At 42.3% G+C, this 21,409-nt stretch overlaps 10 protein-coding genes across 10 annotated transcripts; 9 read left to right on the forward strand and 1 right to left on the reverse strand.

The window, feature by feature from the left end:
- Positions 1-180: 180 nt before the first annotated feature.
- BEWA_001710 (signal peptide-containing protein) lies at positions 181-436 on the forward strand (the record flags this gene model as incomplete). Its single annotated transcript, XM_004830373.1, has 2 exons — positions 181-234; positions 275-436. 2 exons carry the CDS (start codon positions 181-183, stop codon positions 434-436), a joined length of 216 nt encoding a protein of 71 aa, XP_004830430.1.
- Positions 437-1,276: 840 nt separating this feature from the next.
- On the forward strand, positions 1,277-4,136 carry BEWA_001720 (zinc finger protein DHHC domain-containing protein; the record flags this gene model as incomplete). Its single annotated transcript, XM_004830374.1, has 4 exons — positions 1,277-3,227; positions 3,359-3,584; positions 3,628-3,864; positions 3,899-4,136. The coding sequence occupies 4 exons, from the start codon at positions 1,277-1,279 to the stop codon at positions 4,134-4,136; spliced, it is 2,652 nt and encodes an 883-aa protein (XP_004830431.1).
- Position 4,137: 1 nt separating this feature from the next.
- On the forward strand, positions 4,138-4,989 carry BEWA_001730 (methyltransferase domain-containing protein; the record flags this gene model as incomplete). Its single annotated transcript, XM_004830375.1, has 3 exons — positions 4,138-4,280; positions 4,354-4,695; positions 4,731-4,989. 3 exons carry the CDS (start codon positions 4,138-4,140, stop codon positions 4,987-4,989), a joined length of 744 nt encoding a protein of 247 aa, XP_004830432.1.
- A 68-nt stretch (positions 4,990-5,057) lies between these two features.
- On the reverse strand, positions 5,058-7,930 carry BEWA_001740 (hypothetical protein; the record flags this gene model as incomplete). Its single annotated transcript, XM_004830376.1, has 5 exons — positions 5,058-5,735; positions 6,112-6,160; positions 6,240-6,384; positions 6,690-7,860; positions 7,913-7,930. The coding sequence occupies 5 exons, from the start codon at positions 7,928-7,930 to the stop codon at positions 5,058-5,060; spliced, it is 2,061 nt and encodes a 686-aa protein (XP_004830433.1).
- A 1,749-nt stretch (positions 7,931-9,679) lies between these two features.
- BEWA_001750 (hypothetical protein) lies at positions 9,680-10,818 on the forward strand (the record flags this gene model as incomplete). The annotated part of the gene is made up of 2 exons (XM_004830377.1): positions 9,680-10,070; positions 10,157-10,818. The coding sequence occupies 2 exons, from the start codon at positions 9,680-9,682 to the stop codon at positions 10,816-10,818; spliced, it is 1,053 nt and encodes a 350-aa protein (XP_004830434.1).
- A 1,227-nt stretch (positions 10,819-12,045) lies between these two features.
- Positions 12,046-14,331, forward strand: BEWA_001760 (hypothetical protein; the record flags this gene model as incomplete). The annotated part of the gene is made up of 1 exon (XM_004830378.1): positions 12,046-14,331. The coding sequence occupies one exon, from the start codon at positions 12,046-12,048 to the stop codon at positions 14,329-14,331; it is 2,286 nt and encodes a 761-aa protein (XP_004830435.1).
- A 76-nt stretch (positions 14,332-14,407) lies between these two features.
- Positions 14,408-15,382, forward strand: BEWA_001770 (hypothetical protein; the record flags this gene model as incomplete). Its single annotated transcript, XM_004830379.1, has 1 exon — positions 14,408-15,382. One exon carries the CDS (start codon positions 14,408-14,410, stop codon positions 15,380-15,382), a length of 975 nt encoding a protein of 324 aa, XP_004830436.1.
- A 227-nt stretch (positions 15,383-15,609) lies between these two features.
- Positions 15,610-16,720, forward strand: BEWA_001780 (hypothetical protein; the record flags this gene model as incomplete). The annotated part of the gene is made up of 6 exons (XM_004830380.1): positions 15,610-15,649; positions 15,682-15,743; positions 15,784-15,866; positions 15,902-15,973; positions 16,008-16,575; positions 16,634-16,720. The coding sequence occupies 6 exons, from the start codon at positions 15,610-15,612 to the stop codon at positions 16,718-16,720; spliced, it is 912 nt and encodes a 303-aa protein (XP_004830437.1).
- A 499-nt stretch (positions 16,721-17,219) lies between these two features.
- BEWA_001790 (hypothetical protein) lies at positions 17,220-19,709 on the forward strand (the record flags this gene model as incomplete). Its single annotated transcript, XM_004830381.1, has 1 exon — positions 17,220-19,709. The coding sequence occupies one exon, from the start codon at positions 17,220-17,222 to the stop codon at positions 19,707-19,709; it is 2,490 nt and encodes an 829-aa protein (XP_004830438.1).
- A 513-nt stretch (positions 19,710-20,222) lies between these two features.
- Positions 20,223-20,723, forward strand: BEWA_001800 (hypothetical protein; the record flags this gene model as incomplete). Its single annotated transcript, XM_004830382.1, has 1 exon — positions 20,223-20,723. The coding sequence occupies one exon, from the start codon at positions 20,223-20,225 to the stop codon at positions 20,721-20,723; it is 501 nt and encodes a 166-aa protein (XP_004830439.1).
- Between the last annotated feature and the right edge of the window lie 686 nt (positions 20,724-21,409).

Raw genomic sequence — 21,409 nt, forward strand, 5'->3', positions numbered from 1 at the left:
TTTAAACGTTATAAAGGAGACCCTTGGGTTAGACAGATTTGAGAGTCTATGGAGATACTCCAGATACTAGATTGGATACTTTGGAGATGGAGTATACTCTGCCAATACACATTTCTACGAACCATTCTCATGGACAAATCTACTCCTCCTTAGGCTCCCAGAGGTCGCTAGTCCTCCACTATGCTACGGACAAGTAGTCGCCCATTCGCTCTGGCTCTTCTATTCGCTCCGCTAGTAGTTATTCATGCATTCACATTTCACAAAAACTATATAGGAAACTCTTCCGTTTGCGAAATGTTTCGTATGTAGCAAGACCGGTCACTTGTCTTCTCAGTGTCCGGATAACCCCAAGGGTATCTTTCCAAATGGCAGTGGCTGCTACTTTTGCGGCTCAGTGAAGCATAAAAAGGCTGATTGCCCCGAGTATAAAAAGTAAAGTACACATCCCCTCTAGCATATCCGCGCAAAAGGAGTTCATGATCCATACTAATGGCCACGATTAGCTCTTGCTGTGCCAAAGAGTCCACACACTCGGCACTATCCGGGCCACACACCTGATGTCGTCGTCATTTCCAACACACTTGATGCTATGGGCTGTAGATCCTCAATTTCGCCATGCAAGGGCTAAGAAAACCAGCAGCCAAGCACTTGCCGATTTGTGTAAGTATTTATCCCCTAAAAGGCCATCTTGTGCCTCCAATTCTTTATATACACCATAAACACCAACGTTCAGTTTATAATTCTCGTCTTTTTTGTCATTTACACCATCTTCATCGAGGTAAGTCCCGTTTGCGTGGTCTCATTGCCAGTTTGTATGCATACCGCGGTTTCAACTGGACATTGACGTCCAATATCGAATAAAACCAAAGAGCGAAGATGTACTCGATCTCATAAAGTGTAAGTTTAGACCGATGGTGACTGCTAGGATACGGTAATGCGGAACTTGAGAGTATGGAGTATGTCTGAAAGACGAAGCATGGAGCTCTGCAATACAATCAGAGGGGATTGATGAGGAAGTGTGTCAAGGGGCTTGGAATGCAGTATCATGATTTAATGATGCAGTTAGAGAATTTTGTCCGTCATCCAGTAGATTCTTTAAGAGGCTCTTATGGAGATTCTCCAAAAGATTCTCATAGGATCACCCGGTGAGCTAGTTGTGAGGGAGGATGAATGTATGGATGAGGAGTAGTTAAGAGAAGAATGTGCTCCCTTTGGTCGCATTGAGACTGCTCATGGATCTCAGAGCTTTGAATGGGCACACCTCTGGACATGGAGTATGGGTGGTATTTTAACGTTAAACCTAAAGAAAAAATGTGGAGAGGATGGAACATGTACATGTCAAAGTGGCAGTAATATACCTGGCATAGAGGCCAAAAAATTTGTTGATAAACCTACTAAAGGCTTCATCAAATATGTTCATTATACTACAGGAGGAATATTTAAGCTAAGCAAGACACTCGGTAGCAATGGAGGTAGGATAATAGAGGTAGGAGGAACAGGAGCAAGAAAACCCATAGAAGGTGTCAAGGAAGTAGCAGTATATTACTGGAATGGAGCCCCTAATAAACCAATCCTTCTTGGAATTACCAAGGATTATGGTCAACCTACATTATATGGAAAATACCTTAGTTTTTGGGGCAACGAGCAAGTGAAAGGTCTGGGTGAACTAGATGCACTTGATGATTTTAACTGCAAGATTAATGATGCAGTAGTATTTAACATAACTAGCTCTCAGTCAAGTGATCTTCTCAATAACTCCAATTCTACTTGTATAACTAAATATAGAAATATTGCGGAATCTAATCCTCCAAATAACCCTTCGGGTAGTGAGTACGTTACTACAGCATACAAAATTCATGGTCATAACACAAAAATTTCCAGAGTAACATATAAGGGAAAAGATACTGATATTGATCTCACTAAGCACGGTCCAGTTTCTCAAATCAGACTCTATTCATATCCTGGTAGTGTTAGCGTACCTATTATGCTCGAGTTCAAGCCACCTGATAGTGGAACATCTAGGTGGTTTTATAGTACAAACATAAATGGTGTCAAATGGCTAGAAACTGGTGATTCCGGATTTTATGATAACACAGATAACACTACCCCAAAACCTGCACTTTCCGAACAACTTGATAAAGTTCTGTGTTCTAAATATAACAATGTTACCCTAAACCTTACCAAAGGAACGTACAACACTGGAGCTAGGTATTGCTGCGACGACCATAAAAGTGATGCCAGGATCTCTGTTATAAAAGGAGAGATCAGAGTAAATGGTCAGGTAATGACTTCATACTACCAGCATACTATTAGAAATGGATATAGTCTGGGTGGTATCTATTACAAAGATGGTAGTAACAGGAATAAGATAACACTTCCAGGAGTATCATTTCCAATATCAGGTATAAATAATGTTTATGTGTTTTACTGTCAAGGGAATGGACCATCACTCATATATGTTGACAGTGGAAACTCTGCAGCAAGAGGCTGGTACAAGAATAGTAATGGTCAATGGACATGGATCCTTCAGCTCAGTGGGATAAAGCATGCTGATATAGATAGCGGGCCTAACTGTTCGAAGTGGAAAAGGCTGAAAGAAGTACTGAGTCCACTGGGTTGTGATAAATTGGAAGATTGTACTTATGGTAGAGATAACGAACAAAAAGATCAAGACGAAAAACAACTAGCAAAAGAAGAGAAAGAAGCAGAAAAGGAACGAAATAACGCTCTGAAACCACCTCTTACTGCTCCTGTACTCGAAAACTCTCCAAGCACTATAAACTCTGATGATGCTTCTGAACCTGAAGATTCTGGTGGAGAACAATCACTAGAACGTTCGGAAACTGATGCTGGAGGACAGGAGTCTAAGGAAGAATCTGAAGAAGAGGATGATGAGAAGGAAGCTGAGAAAGAAAAAGGAGTTGGTGAAACATCTCCTGCTCCTGCTAAACTTATTTCTGGTGTTAATAATAGTGGAGATGGAGAAGGCACTGGTCAAGGACTATGGGATGATATAGCTACAGCTACTGGTTCTGTACTAGCTGGATCAGCTATAGCTCTTGGACTGGCCGATAAGATTATTTGTTCTGCTGCTAAAAGAGCCGGTAGAGCTCCAAAACCAGGACCGATACCAGGAGTAGTAGGGCAAGAAAAACATGCTAAAGATTCTGAACATCCTCAAAAACAAAATGTTAGTAATCCATCTTCTGTAGAGTCTCAACATGCTGGTAACTCATCTCTCCAAGGTACTACTGATCCTCGACCTTCTCATCCTGCTACTCTTTCTACTACTCCTCTTACTCTCCGAACCGTTCCTACCAGATTCTTCCTCATACTACATTTCACATTAAACATACAGATCACGCTTTAATCATACTTTTGATATGGTCGTTTGTTATGACCAGTGTGACAGAGCCTGGATACATCCCAAGTGAGTGTATAACGCCTGAATACACAAGATGTACAGGAGCATGGAAACTGGATTCTAATTGTATATACGAATGTAATGAAAGAAAAAGGAACGGTGAATTTAGGTATTGCAAGGTGGAAAATTGTTACAAGCCGGATAGAGCCCATTTTTGCAGGTATTTTATATCCCGATATACACTTATGCTCTCATTTCTGTAGGAAACTCGGTAAAAATGTACTAAAAATGGATCATTACTGCCCTTGGGTCTCAAACTGCATTGGATTTTACAACTACAAGTTCTTTTTTCAGACCCTCTTTTACTCGAACAGCGTCAATATTTTCATGCTTAATCACATTTATCACGAATTTTTCAAGGTATATTACGATCAGAACTCAACATTTAATGAGTTATTTTATTTGGCTTTAATCGGGACACTCATTACGATAATCACACTGTATGTTTTATTATTGATGGAAATGGATCTGTAGGATCATTTTCCCGTTTATGCTCTTCCACTTGTGGTTAATTTCAATCAACAAGACCACTATTGAATTTTGTGAGTGGAAGGCTTCCGGTTCATACAACTATAACCTCGGGATAATCTCGAATTTTAAACAAGTATTTGGCACAAATATTCTCTTTTGGTTTCTCCCAATTGGCTATCCGGTTGGGGACGGTCTTCACTTTAAGGGCGGTCTCAAGTATCAGAGCGTTCTCTCACTCTAAAATGCCCAGGAAAAGGAATATCGAAATGCCACCGAGCGATAAACGGTGCGTTCCAATAAGCATCGACAAGGACGCCAGAGATTTTGAGAATGAACACGTACACGATGTCTATGAGGAAATCGCTCCACACTTTTCACACACCAGGTATCTCGTAATGCATGACTGTACGACTGAGATTTCTACATACCCATTCCACTATCCTATAATACATGTACAGGTATAACCCTTGGCCGAGTGTTTTACGTTGCATTGACAAATGCCCTTCGTTTGGTGTGGTCCTTGACGTTGGCTGTGGCAATGGCAAGTATCTGAGTTACAGGAATGACTTGGTCTTTGTTGGTAGTGACAGATGCAAATCGTTGCTTGAGATCGCCTTACAAAAGGGATCGGATTTGTGCATTTGTGACTGTATTAAACTGCCATTCAACGACCAAGTTGCAGATTTGGCAATTTCTATCGCAGTTATCCATCACGTCGCATCTAGGGAGGGACGTGTTCGAGCGATTTCCGAAATGCTCAGATGCACAAAACCCGGTGGGACAATTCTGGTGTACGTTTGGTAAGTTTCATCTTCTGCATTACACGATTATGCAGGGCAATGGAACAGGAACGGGATACGATTGGGTACAGGAGCTTCGAGTCAAACGATGTCTTGGTGCCATGGCACCTACAGAGCAGATATTGCAAGGAGAGAACTAGTGCACCGGATACACTCGTAAACTACAAGAGATACTATCACGTGTTTTCAAAGGACGAGGTGCTCGAACTCTGCAAAGAATTCTCAGACCAGGCAACCTTTGAAATTCGCTTCGAGGCAAACAATTGGATCATTGAAATGTCGAAATTTGCGTGAATAAAGCGCGTGTCACAAAACACACAATCTAGCAACAGACTTACGCGCCTTGCGTTAGACAAGGGCACTCATTTCTTACCACCCTTTTGCTTTCCTGCCTTGCCCTTTTTTGGAGCTTTAGCAACAGCCTTTTTGACGGGTTTTTGAGCCTTGACCTTGTTCACTTTTTCCTTCTTTGCGGCCTTTTTCACAGCAGCCTTTCCGGGCTTGGGAGCCTTTTCAGCTTTCTTTTCTACCTTTGGCTTCTTGAGAGCCGCCTTGGCCACCTTTTGCTTTGCAGCAGCTGGTTTTGCGGGGGCTTTCTTGATTTCCTTCTTCACGGCTTTTTTTGCGGCAACTTCCGACTTGCCCTTTTTGGGGCCAGAGGCACGTCCTCCCTTCTTGGGTACTTCAGTCTTTACGCCCTTTCCTTTACCAGAGCCTGCCTTGGCTACCTTGGCGGCTTTTGGTTTGCCAGTAGCTTGTTCGTGCTTCTTGATAACCTTGTCAATCTCTTCTTGGACATTGGTGCCCTTTTTCTTTCCCTTTAAAACACCCTTCACCTCCTTTATGAATTTGTTCTTGTTTTCCAGTTCCTTTACACGCTTATTGAACTTATTCTTAACTTTCTTGTCATATTTGTGTTTCCTCTTTAGGAGGTCTTCTTGTTTCTTTTCAAGCTTTTTCATTATTGCAGTCATTTGACCGTCACTCTTGAGCATTTCAGCATAAAAGTCACTCGGTCGGTTAAATTTGACCTTTAGAGCCTAAATTATTGTAGTGTGTACGGGTATGTGTAATGCGTAGCATGGAGTTTATCAGGGGATTTAGGATATCCGTATCCCGACACACAAGAGAGAATGGAGGGCATACAGCAATATAACGAGACGTAGCAAAGATATTCAAGAATGGAAATGCGATTGATTCGTTCCAGTTGCCACTATGATGATCTCCGTGTCTTGGGAATGTCTCATACCGCCCTTTTGTCACAAGGAAGAAACATTTGCAGTAGAAAACCGAAATTTACATGAGATAGAACAAAAAATAAACATGAGAAGTCAGAAACAGAGGGTGTGTAGAGAAAGAGAGAGGAATGAATGGTGACCAAGGAAGAGAAGAGAATAAAGACTACAAAAAACTCACGTTTAGCTTTCCGAGTCCAACTTTGACACAGTTTAATGCGATTTCTTTGCTGTAAAATGATGTAAAAACAGTTGCGTGGTTATGCAGCATGCGCGCTCCTACGCGATGTACAACGTGAATAGCCTTACAAGTGTTCTTCGATTTTCAGCGTCTGATTCTTGTCAATAGAGTCACAAGTAGTTGTTGCGATAACGGCCAGAGATTCTATCCATGGCACCTTCTTGTCTCCCTTTACGGGCTTGAGCTCGATCTCCCTAACCTTGGCGAGGAGTTCTGAATGTGTGCATGAACTTCATTAAACAAATGCGGCATGAATGTTATGCAGAGTAGGTGTCCGTAGGAATCCATTCCAGGTGTCTATGGCCGGTAAATGTAGTATGTAATGATCGCCACCGGATGATACGTGGAGCGTTGTATTTCCCTTGAGCAGGCCATTATCCAACTAATCAGTATCCAAGCTAGTCTCCCTAAGCATTCATCCATAGAGTCTCATATCTGTCGGACCCAAGGGTCTCCCTTATAGCGATTATAAAGTTTCCATCCTCCAAAAAAGGTTGCGGCACTTCCGGCAAGAGTACCTGAGAAGGCATATCCTAGACCAGTAGCTCCACCTGCGGCAGCAATAAGTTTTTCAAAACCAGTAACAGCTTGAGGAGGTATAGGATCAAGACCAGAATCAGCAGGTTCTCCACATCCACTAGGAGTAACAATAAGATGTTTTAGTCTTTCACCATCTATAGCATCTTCAGCCATTTGAGCTACTGGAGTACCTTGCAGAAGAATCTTAGTCTCAGACTCTGTATCAGGAACCTGGTCAGATAAGTCAGCAGCAGGGACTTCCTCACGTTGAACTCCATTCTGTCCAAGATGTTCTGGATCAAGACATTCTTGCAAGCCTTCACATTTAAATTTCTTTAGTACCTCTCTAAGTTTATTCCAGTTATCACAGTCAAGATTCCTGAAATTGTCAGGTGTTATGTTGTTGAGACTTGGAACTTTTTCCCACTGTTCATCTTTATTATTACTAACGTTTTGCCTTGTATACCAACCTGTAGCTGAGTTTCCACCATAAACATAAACAAGTACAGGATCACGCTCACAGTAGAAAGCGTAGACAGCGGTTACACCGGAAATTGGATAACCAAGGTTAATAGACTTTATGCGCTTCCTATCCTTTTCATTGCCATTATTACCATTTGAGTAGTACTTAATGCCTGAAAGTTGATAGCCACCGCCAGAAGTAATCTCATGCTTGAAGTATTCAGTCTTTGAATGTGTATGCTGTTTACAGGAAACTGTCGTTTTCTTAATAGTGACCCTATCTTTATGAGTATCACAACAGTACTTGTTTCCCTGCGAAGATTTATTCTTGGTAAGGTCTATAGTAACTCCATTGTAATGTTGACAAACTAAGTCATCAAGTACTTTCTCAAGCAGTTCGCCATTTTTTTGGAGCTTATCATCTTCAGTCCACTTATTGCCACCATCCTTACTCTTGGAATAATACCTAGTTTTATTGGTAGTATCACTGATAGTAACCCCTACCAAGATGGCCTTACCAGGTGCCTCAGTATAACCACCATTCTCATACTTCCAGCAATATGCGGAAACTGAAGTTGCCTTGTCTATAGATTCTCTTGATCCTATACCATGTCCATTTAAAATATCATTGTTCTGATCATCCCATATTTTTGCAAGATGGAATGGTTGACTTCTTCCACCAGGACCAGTGCTATCCTGATGAGATACCTGCAGAAGTTCCGAGTAGGGTCAGAAGTTCTTGTGACAGTAATCTGCTTACCTCCGGTAGAATAGTCATGAGGTGGTTTGTTTTTGAGCTCAATGATTACTTCTTGTTGAGTCATTATTAGTAGAGTTCTCAGAGTAAGTCCTTAGGTAAGTCACCTCTTCCTGTTACTAGTCTAATCTCATCTAATGAACTCTGCTTCCTTTGGGAGAAGCCCCTCCTCCATTAGGTACAGCCATTTTAGATAGTATGATGTCCATTAAATCACAGCTCCCTCACAAGTAGCCCACTGTTTGGTAGTATCCACAGAACAGGATGAGTAATTATCAAAGCAGTCTTCAGTAGTACAGTATAAATGACCTCTGTGAAGTACCTACTAGAGTAGAAAGAGCCTCTAGTGAAGTGGACATGCTCTAGTGTATAGGCTCCTTCCAGTAATCATGGTCGTTATACTCCCATCCTGCTATGTTCTATTATACAACTCGATGCTTGGCATCTCATAATGGTAACTCATTCATCCGAGAATGAATTCTCATGGCTAATCATCATGACTATCCTTCCTTCAGTAGTCCTCCTAGCTCCACTAGTAAAATGAGAGTCTACTGGAGTAAGAGCAACTGACAATTCAGATTCATATACTGTGTATACTCGCCAGATCTTCTCCACTCACTAGGCTCATAGAGTCTCTATCACTCTTCTTTAAGCTCCCGTTGGTCGCCATTACTACCTAGTCTCCGACGTCGGTAGGTCATTCTTCCTTCCGTTTCACTCCAGTAATGACCTTAATCCTACTCTTCCTTAGGCTCCCATAGGTCGCTCAAGCTCACTTCGTTCGCTTATTCCTCATTCTTTGGGATTCATCCTTACTACTCCTACTCCTCCAGAGTACCATTCATTCAACTTACCATCTTTAAGATTAATTTCGGGCTTTCCGCGGCTCTTTGGTTCTTCCTCATCCACGCAATCGGACTCTTCTACAAAGGGATTGTATTTGTTGATAAATCATCCATTAGTTTGTCCCGCGTCCCATCTTCCGGGTTCTTCTATAGAAGCTCCTGCATACGAGGCCATTTGAGGCCGCAAGGGAGCGGGATGCGCGACTAGGTGGGCAAAGATTCCCGGTACGGGGAGAGATTCCTGCAAAATCGACAAACCTGCAAACTTTTCTCCGGGCTGGAGAGTGTAGCCCAGAGCCTTGATCTGCAGAGGCATAATGCTCTGTACAAACGTCACGGTTGCGAGGCAAAAGTCCCGCCAGTCTCTCTCTGTCCTGGCAGATGGGCAAAAGTTGCTGGGAATCCAGCCTCCGTAAATCGATAAATTATAAAGTGAGAAAATTCCACGTAAAGGCGAGAATTTTCCACGGAAGGAGCAACTCTGCGCCTAATGTCAACTGAGCGGCGGCAGCACCAGCGGCCAGGGAATCCAGCGGTCGCTCGACTCTTCAGTTCATTTTTTGTTCCTAGAGACCCATCCCGCGCATTTACCGGGATATAGAGGCATAGGCGAGGTTTTTAAGGGCATCTTTCATCCGAGCAGTGGAAAGCCAAAGTTTTTGTGGCTGGTCGTTCGTGACGCTGACTGGGGACGCCTTGTGCCTAGAAAACGATAGAATCGGCAGGTATTTTGTGGAATTTCTGCATTCTCCCCCGGAATCTTTGGGATTTGTCTGCAATCGGCCCATTTATTCCCAGAGGAAGAGCGCCAATCCGAGGGGACTCTTCTCTGCCCATTTAGAGTTTTAAGGGTCGCACGTCCCAAAAGGTGGTGGGAAATAGCCATTTAAAGCCCCTGGAATTGCATCGTTTTGTTTAGAGAGGGATGGCAAAGAAGGAGAAGAAGGTGGAGCCGGAGGAGCCAAAGCTCAAGAAAAATGCGCTCTTTATGCTCTCCTCAAACCACAACTCGAGGACAAAGCAGATGCTAAAGGATCTCTACCAAATTTCAAAGCCTAATGCAGTCTTTCGCGTAAACAAAAAGAGCGAATATGAGTGGCAGGACGTCAATCTAAAGTTGCAAGTCAATCAGAAAAACCACAGAATCGCAGAGTCAATTTGCGCCAAAGTCTCCTGCGGACTCTACCTGGTCGCAAACTCCAACAAGAAGAGGCCAATCAACCTGGGTCTCGGAAGGATTTATGATCGTAAAATACTCGACTGCTGTCAGCTGAGAGTGGAAAAGTATGTCTCGGTGGAAGAAATTGGACATTTGGGTAAGTTGTGCTGGGTATCCAAACGGGACGAATGTCCGAGAAAATGAGTATCCAGCTGTCTGACTGCATCATCCATACACTTATAGGCTCGGTGAAACACAATTCAAGGCCCTTGGTGGTTGTCCAGGGCTCGGAATTTGGCCAGGATTCCGGTCCACTAAACACTGTGCGCGACATTTTCTTGGACGTCTTCAGAGGCCCCTCGTTTGCCAAACTATCGCTGGAAAATGTGGAGCATGCAATCGTGCTAACCGTCGTAGACGGGGACTCGTACGCTCCAGAGCTGACCCTCGACGCCGTAAAAGGTGCTCTGGATGGTGAATCGCTTGATGTCTCTAATACGGACTCATCCAATGCAAAGGAGGATGTTGGTGATGCGAAGGATGAGAGTGCTGGAAAGGCGGTCCAGAGTCCCTCTGGAGAAAGCGCGCCAAAGATCCTGTTCCGCCACTACTCGATCCAGCTCCTAAAGTCAGACGACCCCAAGGTCCCCTACGTAAAGCTCAGCGAGCTCGGACCGTCGATCGACTTTGTTCTCGAGGGAGTGGTCACCCCGGACCCGGAGGTTTTCAAGGACGCCACCAAGGTCGAAAAGAGACCCAAGAAGCTCATCTCCGGAGTGGACACTCAGAAAACAGCCAAGAAGAGCAAAAACGTCAAGAGCACTTCCCTGGGTAACATTGAAGGAAAGGTGTACATTAACAGGCAGAATCTCGACACTCTGTATACACCTCATAAAACCACTTAATTTGTTTTCTACATCTTTCCCCTCTCAAAATGGTCTCAAACTCAGAGCCAGTGGTCTACTGGGAAAAACAGGACCCAAATACCAAAATGTGTGCCCTTCACTGTCTCAATTCGCTTCTCCAGGTAAGAAACCGTAGCTAGTCTACCATACAGGGCGTTGTGGAGCTTTAACTTGCGTTTATGGAGTGAATGGAGGTTTTTAAGGAGCATATTGCAGCTGCAGAGCGGCCCAGTAGGCCTTGGCAGGGATGGTCTCCATGATGGCCAATTTATGGCGCATTTTAGGATTTAAATAATGTGTCTATGGTGTTAGAAGAGGATTTGGAGCTGCTGGTAGGCCAGAAATCGTCCACGGGACTGCTGGAGGTGTGTATGAATGGACGACCAAAGGGAGTCCATACAGGAGCATCCTGTCCGTAGCAAAGCGGATGGCTAGAGACTATGGCGAGTATACAGAGTATAGGAGCTTCTCCATTAGTGTCTTTCTTAGACTTATTAGGAGTATCTTTATAGACTCTCATTTTACTAGTGGAGCTAGGAGGAGCATGAGCGACTAGCAGGAGCTCTTCCGTATAGTAGGATTAAGGTCATTACTGGAGTGCAACGGAAGGAAGAATGACCTACCGACGTCGGAGACTAGGTAGTAGATCACTATGGAATGAGTGTAACGAGTGGAATAGTGATGCGAATTCATCCTTAGGTGAACGAGTTACCATTATGAGATTCTCTCATCGACTTCTATAATGCAATAACAGCAGTATAGGAGCACAGGCGACATATGGAAGCCAGTGTATTCTCCATTCTCAGTATATCAACTAGATTCTTGTACTGAAAGAATTGTGAGTTTATCAGAAGATGGGTGAGCATAAGAAACTGTGAGTGTAATGAATATAGGAGTTATACTAACTCTAAAACATCGAGTTGTATAATGCAACAGTAGCAGGATATGAGTTTCCGTATCTCCAAAGCATGTAAGGATGGCTATTACCATTATGATACACTCGGTGTTTACATGTCTATTCTGGACTTTGGACCATATTGAGATGGCAAGAATGGAGTCCATAAGGAATCTTTATAGTGTCTATAATGACAGGATCCTCCATACCGCCAAACAGTGAGCTAGTTGTGAGGGAGTCTATCTCTACTGTATGCTCCCTTTGGTCGCATTGAGACTACTCATGGATCTCAGAGTTTTGAAAAGATTTAAAGATAGGGTTAAGAATGGAGGATGAGTGAAGATGATGGCAAAACATTGCAGTTAGAAATAGATAAAAAATGTGGAGAAGATAGACAAGGGTGTAAATGTACTATTAGACCCGACAGTATAGAAGCCAAGAAGGATGATACTATTGAAAATGTTACGGACTTTGTTGCTTACACCCATTCCAATAAAACAGCTTTCACCCTTCAGAAAGACCTAGATGGAGGTGAAAGTCTTGAAGGAGATGAGATTGAAGATGTTATGAGCGTCTCCATCTATTACTGGAGTGGCGATAAGGCTTTTCAAAAACCTCTCCTTATTGAGGTTATAAAATATGATGCACAGAAAATTTACTATAAAAGGTCTGAGGATGGTGAGAATGATACACGCATCTGGAAAAAGGATGCCAGTCACACAGGAGGAGCATCCCTACAGGCCTTATTGGACGATCAAAATTGTGCTCTACACAATGTCATACCGTTTGTTCTGGATGATATTACAAAGGGCATAGGCACAACTTCAAACTGTGCAAAAGAAAAGGGTGTAGAGTTTGTTAAACCATATACACTCCCCGGAAGTGATCATATAGGAACAGAGTATAAGCTTAATGGTCTAGGTACGGGGATTTCTAGAGTAGAATATCAAAAGAACAAAATTGGTGGTATCGATATTCCTACTGATGCCCTTGACGGAATAAAATTATATTCCTCACCCGTAAATGGTAATGTACCCCTTATGCTTAACTTTAAATTACGGAATGGAGATTATAGATGGTATTATAGCAAAACTAAAGACGGTCAGAGTTGGGGAGAAGATGGTGGAAATGGATTATATAATAGTGATGGTAAACCCACTGAAGCTCTTACCAACAAGTTGGACGGGTTCGCTTGTCAGTACCATAATGGAGTGACAGTTGATTTATCCCATGATAGATCTACATCGTCGGATCATACATATTGTTGCAGCGAGCATGCAGGTAAGGGTGGTAATAGGAGAGTCACTGTCACTACCCAAGATGTGACATTAAGTGGCAATTCAGGGCAACCAATTAAAGTTTACAAGCATTCCGTTGGTGGTGGTTCAAAATTAGCTGATATAAAGTTTTATCATAATGGTGATGAGAATCAGAGAAAACACATCCAATCCAACAAACTGGGTTTTCCCATGACTGGTCCAGTAGATATTTACACATTCTACTCAGGTAATAATCCAGTGCTTATCTATGTTAACAATAATTCGGACACTAGAACTTCTGGATGGTATAGGATGCAAAGCAAGGGTGGTGAGAATAAACGATGGCTAAGAATACCTCGCACACTTAAGAGCATCAAGCAGAAGAACATAGAAGGTCGTAATCTTGACTGTAAACAATGGACTGCACTTGGAGGGGTGTTAAATAAACATGGTACCCAATTTCAAGCCTGCACTCAAGATGCTGCTAGACAAGGGCTATCACGTACTGAACCTGAAGATCGTACGGAAGAACAAGGCTCTGGTGAAGATGACGAAGAGGCAGATAGTGAGAATGATGAAGAATCTGATGAAGACACTGGAGACTCATCTCACGAAGGTGACGGTGATGAGAACGATCCAGAAAAGAAAAAAGGGTTTGGTCCTGCTAGTCCTGTCGGTCCTTTTCCTGGATATAGAGAACCTTCTGGTGAAACTTGTGAAAATACTCAAAATGTTGCTAGTAGTCCAGGGAGAGGAGAATCTAGTTGGTTACTTGGTTGGTCATTTGGTTCATTTTTGTCTGATATTCAAGAAGCTGTTGCTAGAGGTATTGGTCAAACATTACTTAGTGCTCCTGCTCAAGCAGTTAATGCTCTAGCACGACTCCCAGTTCAACTAGGTGCTGCTACTACATCTGCTACTTCTGGAGAAGGTCATTCTCCTCATACTTCTGCTCCTACTACTCAACCTCCTGATGCTAGTGATGAAGCTCAAGCTGCTACTGAAACTGGACTAACCTCTAATGTTGCTGAAACTCCTAAAGCTGAAGCTCATGGTAAAGGTGGTCATGGAGGTTCTCATGAAAACTCTTCTAATAATGATTGGAAAGTAATTTTCGGGGGCTCTGCTTCTGCCACTGTAGTTTCTGGTTCTATTACTGGATTTGGTTGGTGGGCATTTAATCGCTATAAAGGAGATCCTTGGGTTAGATACGGATATCCTAGAGTTTTTAAAGAATGTACCATATTGGGTATGCATAGGTCCACTTGTGAACTTTTGGTTCATAGGAGAATGTCCCATTCATCCATACTGACTATTCTGCTCACACCAGTTGAGACATTAATGGAGTACTACCATTGAAGAATGAAGGAGCGAGTAGGATAGAGAGTAACAAGTGGAGGGACTAGTGTGATATAATGGTGAGTGAAGATGTAGCATGACTAATAGTGTCACTATTGATTTTGATGGTTACCCTAAATCTCCCGCCATTGATATTATCATTGGAAACACTTACTATTATACGGATGATCTAACTAATGAACAGGTAGAGATAACTCTCACTGTAAACCCTCCTAATCTCTCTGGATACGAAAAACTGGAGCACAAACCAAAAGATCCCAAGGTAAAGATTAAAGGCATTCAATATTCTACTATTCCTCAGAATGGATTTCCTCCTGATCTCTCTAGATATGAAAGCGTCACAGTATACTGCTGGGGAGGTGACAGTAATTATAAGCCAATAGTAGTGCGATTAGGATCTGGAGATGATTATTATAAAGGTGCCGTTGCTGAGGATTCTTGGAATCCTGCCGGAATAAAATCTAGTGGTCTCCTAAATCTTCTTGAAAATGAAAGTTGCAGATGTCATTCTGCCCATATTTTAGATATTTCTAAGAAGGGTAACGAATCTTACGATTGTTCCGCCTGTAAACAACAGAATGCCATTACTCTACACTCTGAAACTGTGAAAGATTACAAAAGAGTCGCTCATACTCCTGGAGGCTTTGTTGGAAGACTAAAGAATGGCCAGGATAGTATTAACAGCATTCCAATAACAAGGGATATATCTGATGTTTACGTGTATTGGTACCCTAAGGACGGAGGAAAAAGCGGACCTCTCCTAATTTACTTTTCATTGGATAGTGCATGGATCAAGAGAGTTTCAAAAGCAAGTAATGAATGGACTCCAACAGTTGAAGATGAATTAGATAATGATGACTCTTCTAAGATTCTTAAACTTTTGAAGAAAATAAAGGGAAATAGTGAAGGACCTTCTGCAGGAGATATAGCAGGTTATGTAGCAGAGGGCCTCACCAGTGGAGGTGTTGGAACTGAAGCGTATAACTTCTTCTTCAACCCAAATAGAAGTGCTACAAGACAGATAATTAGATTGTTAACGATGTTAATTTAATGCTGCTGTATAGCAGGACAACTCTCTCCCATTAGACACTCCCTCTAGACTCCTCTCTTGTTGGTGTACTGGAATGCTAGGACTTATGCACACTTGTGAAAAAAACTCATTCCATTCTGAAAACTCTGACTTTATTAATGCTACTTAGTCCATAATTTGCCTCTGCTCTCATTCATTCACTTTAGGGCCCTTTGGTATCAGAAGAGGAACTTATGGAAATTTCGAGAATGCTAGATTCTGAGGAGACTAGACTGTTGAACTCCAAAGGTTTGTACATTCCCGCATTTAAATGAGTTTAGGCGACTCTAACCAAATTCTGGGTTATGGAAATTCTGCGGATTCAGGTCACTTTAATGTCACGGTATCTCTATCATCCACTGTATTTATGCAAAATTCTACAGGTCCTTCAAAACGCTTTAATGATACGTGAAATTAGTTGTACTTATCTCTCTTTAAGGCAGTTGACGTTAAAAATGTTTGAAAGGTGAGTTTTTCGTATCTTACTTGCGCATTATTTAGTGATAATATCGGTTTTATATGTAATATACAAGCGCATTGGTTTCCAATTAGGAAGCTGGCTTCTGGACAGTGGTATGTGTTGTTGTAAACAAGGCAAAACCTACAGGTACATCCTTGACAGTCTGAGACGGGGTCCTATACCGGTAGAATCAGGTTGGCTCTACAGCCATTTGTCGGATATTTTAGAAAATAAGGACGGCGTTGTATTCATTGTGACTCCTACAAATTACAATCTGAGACTGCCGGAGCCTGAACCAAATAGATTTAAAAACCTGCAAAGTCACCAGTTTTATCTCAGTGCTTCACAGATTGCAAATGATTCTCTGGATGAAGATGCGCCAAAATCGTTTCTCTACAAAAATGGAGAGTCCAAGTCGGTATCACACGACTGGCCAACCACTGGCGGAGTCCGTCTCGATGAACACGTTTCAATTGAGCCAAAGAAGGAAGAAACTTTTGGAAATGATGCAATCAAGGTCGCTATCAAGGTTAATAGTTCAGACAGGATAATCCAGGGTTTTGGTGAAAATTCGGTCATGGAGGACATTTTCAAGTGGATTGAATCCAAACACCCACTTGGTGACTATGATTTCTACTTTTTAGTCCAAACTGCACCCTCTCGCAAGTTCATAAGGTACTCTAATGGATCAGTAGAACTTATCGCTAACGACCAGGTATTGTTTTATTCATGTTGGTCCGGCCATTGTCATTCTCAAAACATGCAATTTGTAGAACCCAGTGGAGGTAACCAGGAAATCACTCGTTGATTTGGATTTTGGGCCACAAGAACTCCTAATTCTACAGACCACTTTAATGTAGCATCGAGGACATTCTCGGAATGTGTATTGTAAATTGTAGTCTGTTTATTTGGGTTCTCAATTGAGTCGAACATTAGTAAGGTTTATGGAGAAATTGAGATGTCTTTGGTCTGCGGATTGTGTGTCTCTAGGGAGAGTATGAACTCTCACTCTTCATACTGTCCACTTCTCTATTCTCTGGGCTCATTCTAGAGATTCCCTACGGTCGTCTAGCCTCCATAGGTCGCCTTTACAGGACAGAGTGTTGTAGCACTTTGCAAATTAGAGGACCTTAGACCGTGACGTACACGATCTCGTGTCTGGCGTCTCTATTCGCGAGACCTGATTCAGACATGCTCATAGGAGACATGGATCTGGCCGTCTTTATGCGCATATATCCAAATCAGAATATATTTATCATTAGACTATAATCGCAAGGTTCTATCAATATCGCTATAGTCTTAGTCTACTGAGGTAATAACTCTGATTTGTACATGCACTTGTTCTGACCAAACGCCAAGATGAAGGTATTTGGAATGGTAGGACTCTACGTACTTTGCACCTGGAATGTGCTTGAGGCACAATCGGGGAAGTTTGTAAGATGGACGGGCAATGATAAGAAACATGCGGAACATATGGAATTGGCATCTTCAATAAAGCAGGGGGATTCTGTTCACTACGATGTAGATTTGTATCCGTACCAATACTTTTCTGCACAGTGTCCATCCGCGAATGGCAAAGAACCTGGAACGCTCATGCCAGTTCCAAATGGAGCTTATTACGTGCAAAACAGCCTTGTGGAGTCAGACGAAAAGAACCTCAAACGGGAGAGGGAATCTAAGAAAATAAAGGATTCTGTTCCTGAAATCAAGATCTTTACAAGAGGAGGCGTTCATACGTTTTATTACAGCAAACCTGCAACACGCAAGGATATAGTGAGAATGCACTTTGACTGTGTTTCTAAGGGCGGGACATCTGAATCAGAGCTTCTTGCCACGGTACAAATAAACATCATTCCCAAACCTAAAGCCAAACCTGAAGACGATGTAATAATATTGGACGATGAGAAGTTTTGGCCGAAAAGCAAGGGTTTGACTTACTTCAAGTTTGTGAGACCGGGAGTTAATACTGTCACAGAGTGTAAAAACACTTATGCCCTTGTTAATTACCGACGTCACTTTTTCCCATCTCACATGAAAACAATAGTCAACCCTGTTACAGGTGTCAAATACTACGATATGACTGATGTTGTAGTTAAACAGCAACTTTATGAAAAGAGACACACCATTGATTTGGGAGATGGGAAGATCGTTAATGTGGATGCACGTGGTTTACAAGTAACCTGTGAAAGTAACCCTGGAAAGAAGTTGGTATATCTTGCGCCTTACGTGAACACGATTCCCGGACTGAATAATTCCACCAATATTGCCACAAAGGTGAACCGTTCTGGAGAGGAGGAAAGTCTGGTTCAAATTAGAACCGAAGATGACGCAAAAATATTGGTAGACGTACCAGATGGCATATACCCAAAGGACTGTCTCAATAAAGTTTACCTGGGAAACAAAGTCGTGAAGATGAGTGACATTGTGAGGGATCCAAAACTGACGAGAATGACCAACTCGCTGAAAATTTTAGACCTATCAACATCGTCGTCATACAAAACAGTTACGGTCTCGTGCTACACCAAGGTTCCTCAGGATGACGGTCATAAAACCACCTGGATGGATATTACAGTCTCTCCCCTATGCAACTTTTATGACTCCGAGTCTCTGGACCCCGACAACAAGACATGCACTCTCTTTTCTTCGGGCACTGTACAGTCGTTGGTGGCTACACCACTTGAGCATTTTGGATATGATAATGTTTTGGCATTCGACGACAAGTTCTTTGAGAGGTCTGATGACCCTGAGGGGAGCTGCAAGGACTGCTACTACAGGCCTGTCAAGAGCCAAGGCAATGACATGTCAGTCTCTGTAAGCATAGCTGAGGCCAAGCAGAATATTACCATAAAAGATGGTGCTATAAGATTCAACCCAGTTTACATGTTGAAGAAGGTAGATGCCGAAAAGAGTGAAGGAATACTAAACCCATCTCAGGTGATGAGGATGTACCTTCACAACAAGGAGACTGAAATTGGCAATGATGGCAAAGTCATTGTAAAAGACAAGGTTGATGAAGGTGGAAAGTCTCTCTTTTACATGGTACAAGCCGGTGGCAGGAGCAGTATCAAGATTTCGTGCAAGGACTTTTTTGAGGATTCTGGATCATCCCAGCCGACCCTGTTCCCAAATGGGAAGAATGTCGTCTACAAAAATGTGAGTGATGGATTTATGGATCCCAGGACCATTGAGACTGTGCAATTCGGAGAGGAGTTTGCAGCTAGAGGAATCAGCATACTCAAGAAACCAGAGACTGATGTGGACCTAGAGATAGTATTGGATCAAGATAAAATGATCAAGGGCGACCATGTTAAACCGCTCTACTTTATCTGTAGCCATGATGTAAAGGGAGACTGGAAGAAGAGCGGAAAGCCATATGCAGTAATAGCAATAGACCCAGGATACAAGTCTCACAATCTGCCTGGCTGCGGCACAAAGGAAGGTATTTTTGTAGATGAGAATGGTAAGGATTCTGGAAGAAAATGCGCTCACACTATTGACGGTACAAACAGTGTAGGATTCCACTGTCCAAGCTACGTCCCAGAGCACTTTTTGGAGGGGGACCAGGGAATGCATAAAGCAGATGGTAACAAGGCAACCGAGAACCCATACCAACTCTTGATGAGATGCTATGACAGGTCCACAATGGTCCAGAAACTCTTGAGGCCAAAGACAGATCTGGAACTCTTTCCAAAGCCAAAGTTTGCCGGAGAGCTGAGATCCCTGTGGATCTTTAACAAGGACACCTTTGCAGAAAAGGACGTCAAAGAGGTACTCTGCATTTGCTACGACAAGACTGGAATGGTTCTCTCCTCCATCAAGGTCTGGAATGACACCAAAAAGGTGGAATGAATGCCTACTATGGAAGACGCTATCTATACCATAAACTCTAGGAAGATTCCTGAGATACTTTTAATAAACTCTATCGGGATAAATATTTTTAAACATTTTACATTCATAATCCCTGTGCATGCAGAGTTTGTAGTTGGCAAATCCATTGGACTGACCATAATGAGAAAAAAGAGTACAAGAATGACAAACAAATTAAGATAGTCTATACTATCCTAAAACACTCAAGTATGGAAATGAGACTATATGGTCCAGTGGTATATTCGGTTCTTGTTCCTCTGTCCTCCTGTACTTTGATGGTGAGGAGCCCAGCCTTGCAATAGTCTGGTACGGAGTGAAATTTAAGGATAGGACCGCTTTCCTCCATAAGTATGGTAGTAAGTGGGAGAATAACAAGGAAGAACACGAAAGGAAACTTAATGCATTGAAGGGAACTTCTCGTGCCGTTCAACCAGACAGACTACTACTACTCCCATTACTTTAGACCTTACCAAACCTGATGAATCAAAGGTAAATATGGACATAAAAGATAGTAATGGAGTAGTATTCAGTGAAATTACCCCTAAGGATGGTGTCCTCATAACATCTGTTGTATATGGAGAGACCCCGCCTTTTACAGCCGTTGGAGAGGAAAAGTGCCAATTAGTGGGATCTTATACAACTGGAAATGAAGTGGTTCTCTACCTAGAAATTAATGACAATGGTGTTGAGAAGTTTAAATACTTTGAGAAAGTTGGTGAAACATGGAATGAGGTCGATGAAAAAGGATTTGATGATAAGTTTATACCACTGATGGGAGGATCTGTAACATATGGTACTCTTGATCTTGCCAGTCCAGATGAGTCTAAAGTGGATATTCTCAGAGCTAGTAGGAATGAAGTGGAGAAGAAGGAGTATTATCCAAAGGATACTTCCAAGATTACTACTGTTATGGATGGTAATAAGGAACTATGGAAGAAAGATGAAGATTATCAAAAGTTCCTATCTGCAACATTGTCATCCAAGGGAAAGTCATAAGTACTTTTAATTTCTACCAATGCTGGTATAAAACACTTTAAGAAGGATGGAGACCAGTGGAAGAATGGTAACGAGGATCATAATGCTAAGCTTAAGAAATTAAAGGATCTATCACCTGCTACTCCACCTAAAGCTTCTCAAGAATCTTCAGGAACTCAGCAAGCTGATGGTACCACTTCTACTGGACAATCTGGAAAGAAGAAAGGTTCTCAGTAGCTCTTCATTGACACTCCCTATGGATATAATGCAGTTCCATAATTCTGCATCTTTTGTTCATACTCCATTAGAGTGTCTATGTTCAATTAATGGTAGTATCCTTGCATGCATATTCCCACCATTCTTCCAGGGGTATGGTACACCATCCATTATTCATCTATGAACAGACTATAGAAGGACATCTTTTGACTCCTGAAGAGATTGTAGGATCTGCAAGGATAAACCATCCATATAGGACACCCGTATGACAGCCTAGTTAGTATATAGAGAACAGGGTATTGTATAGTAACATTCATAAAAGTAAAAATTAAAGCCCAAAGAGGCTGCACAGCTGACACTGGCAAGTTTACCCTTATACTCTTCCATTCTAGATCCTTGTAGAGGTCAGGAGATGGAATTTGTGATTTGTATTGTCCACTGAATGGGTGAATGGGCAATTGTCAAAATTTAGAGGCGTCCCATTAACCATT

This window comes from Theileria equi, chromosome 3 (assembly GCF_000342415.1).
Source record: "Theileria equi strain WA chromosome 3, complete sequence".
Classification (NCBI taxonomy): Eukaryota; Apicomplexa; class Aconoidasida; order Piroplasmida; family Theileriidae; genus Theileria; species Theileria equi.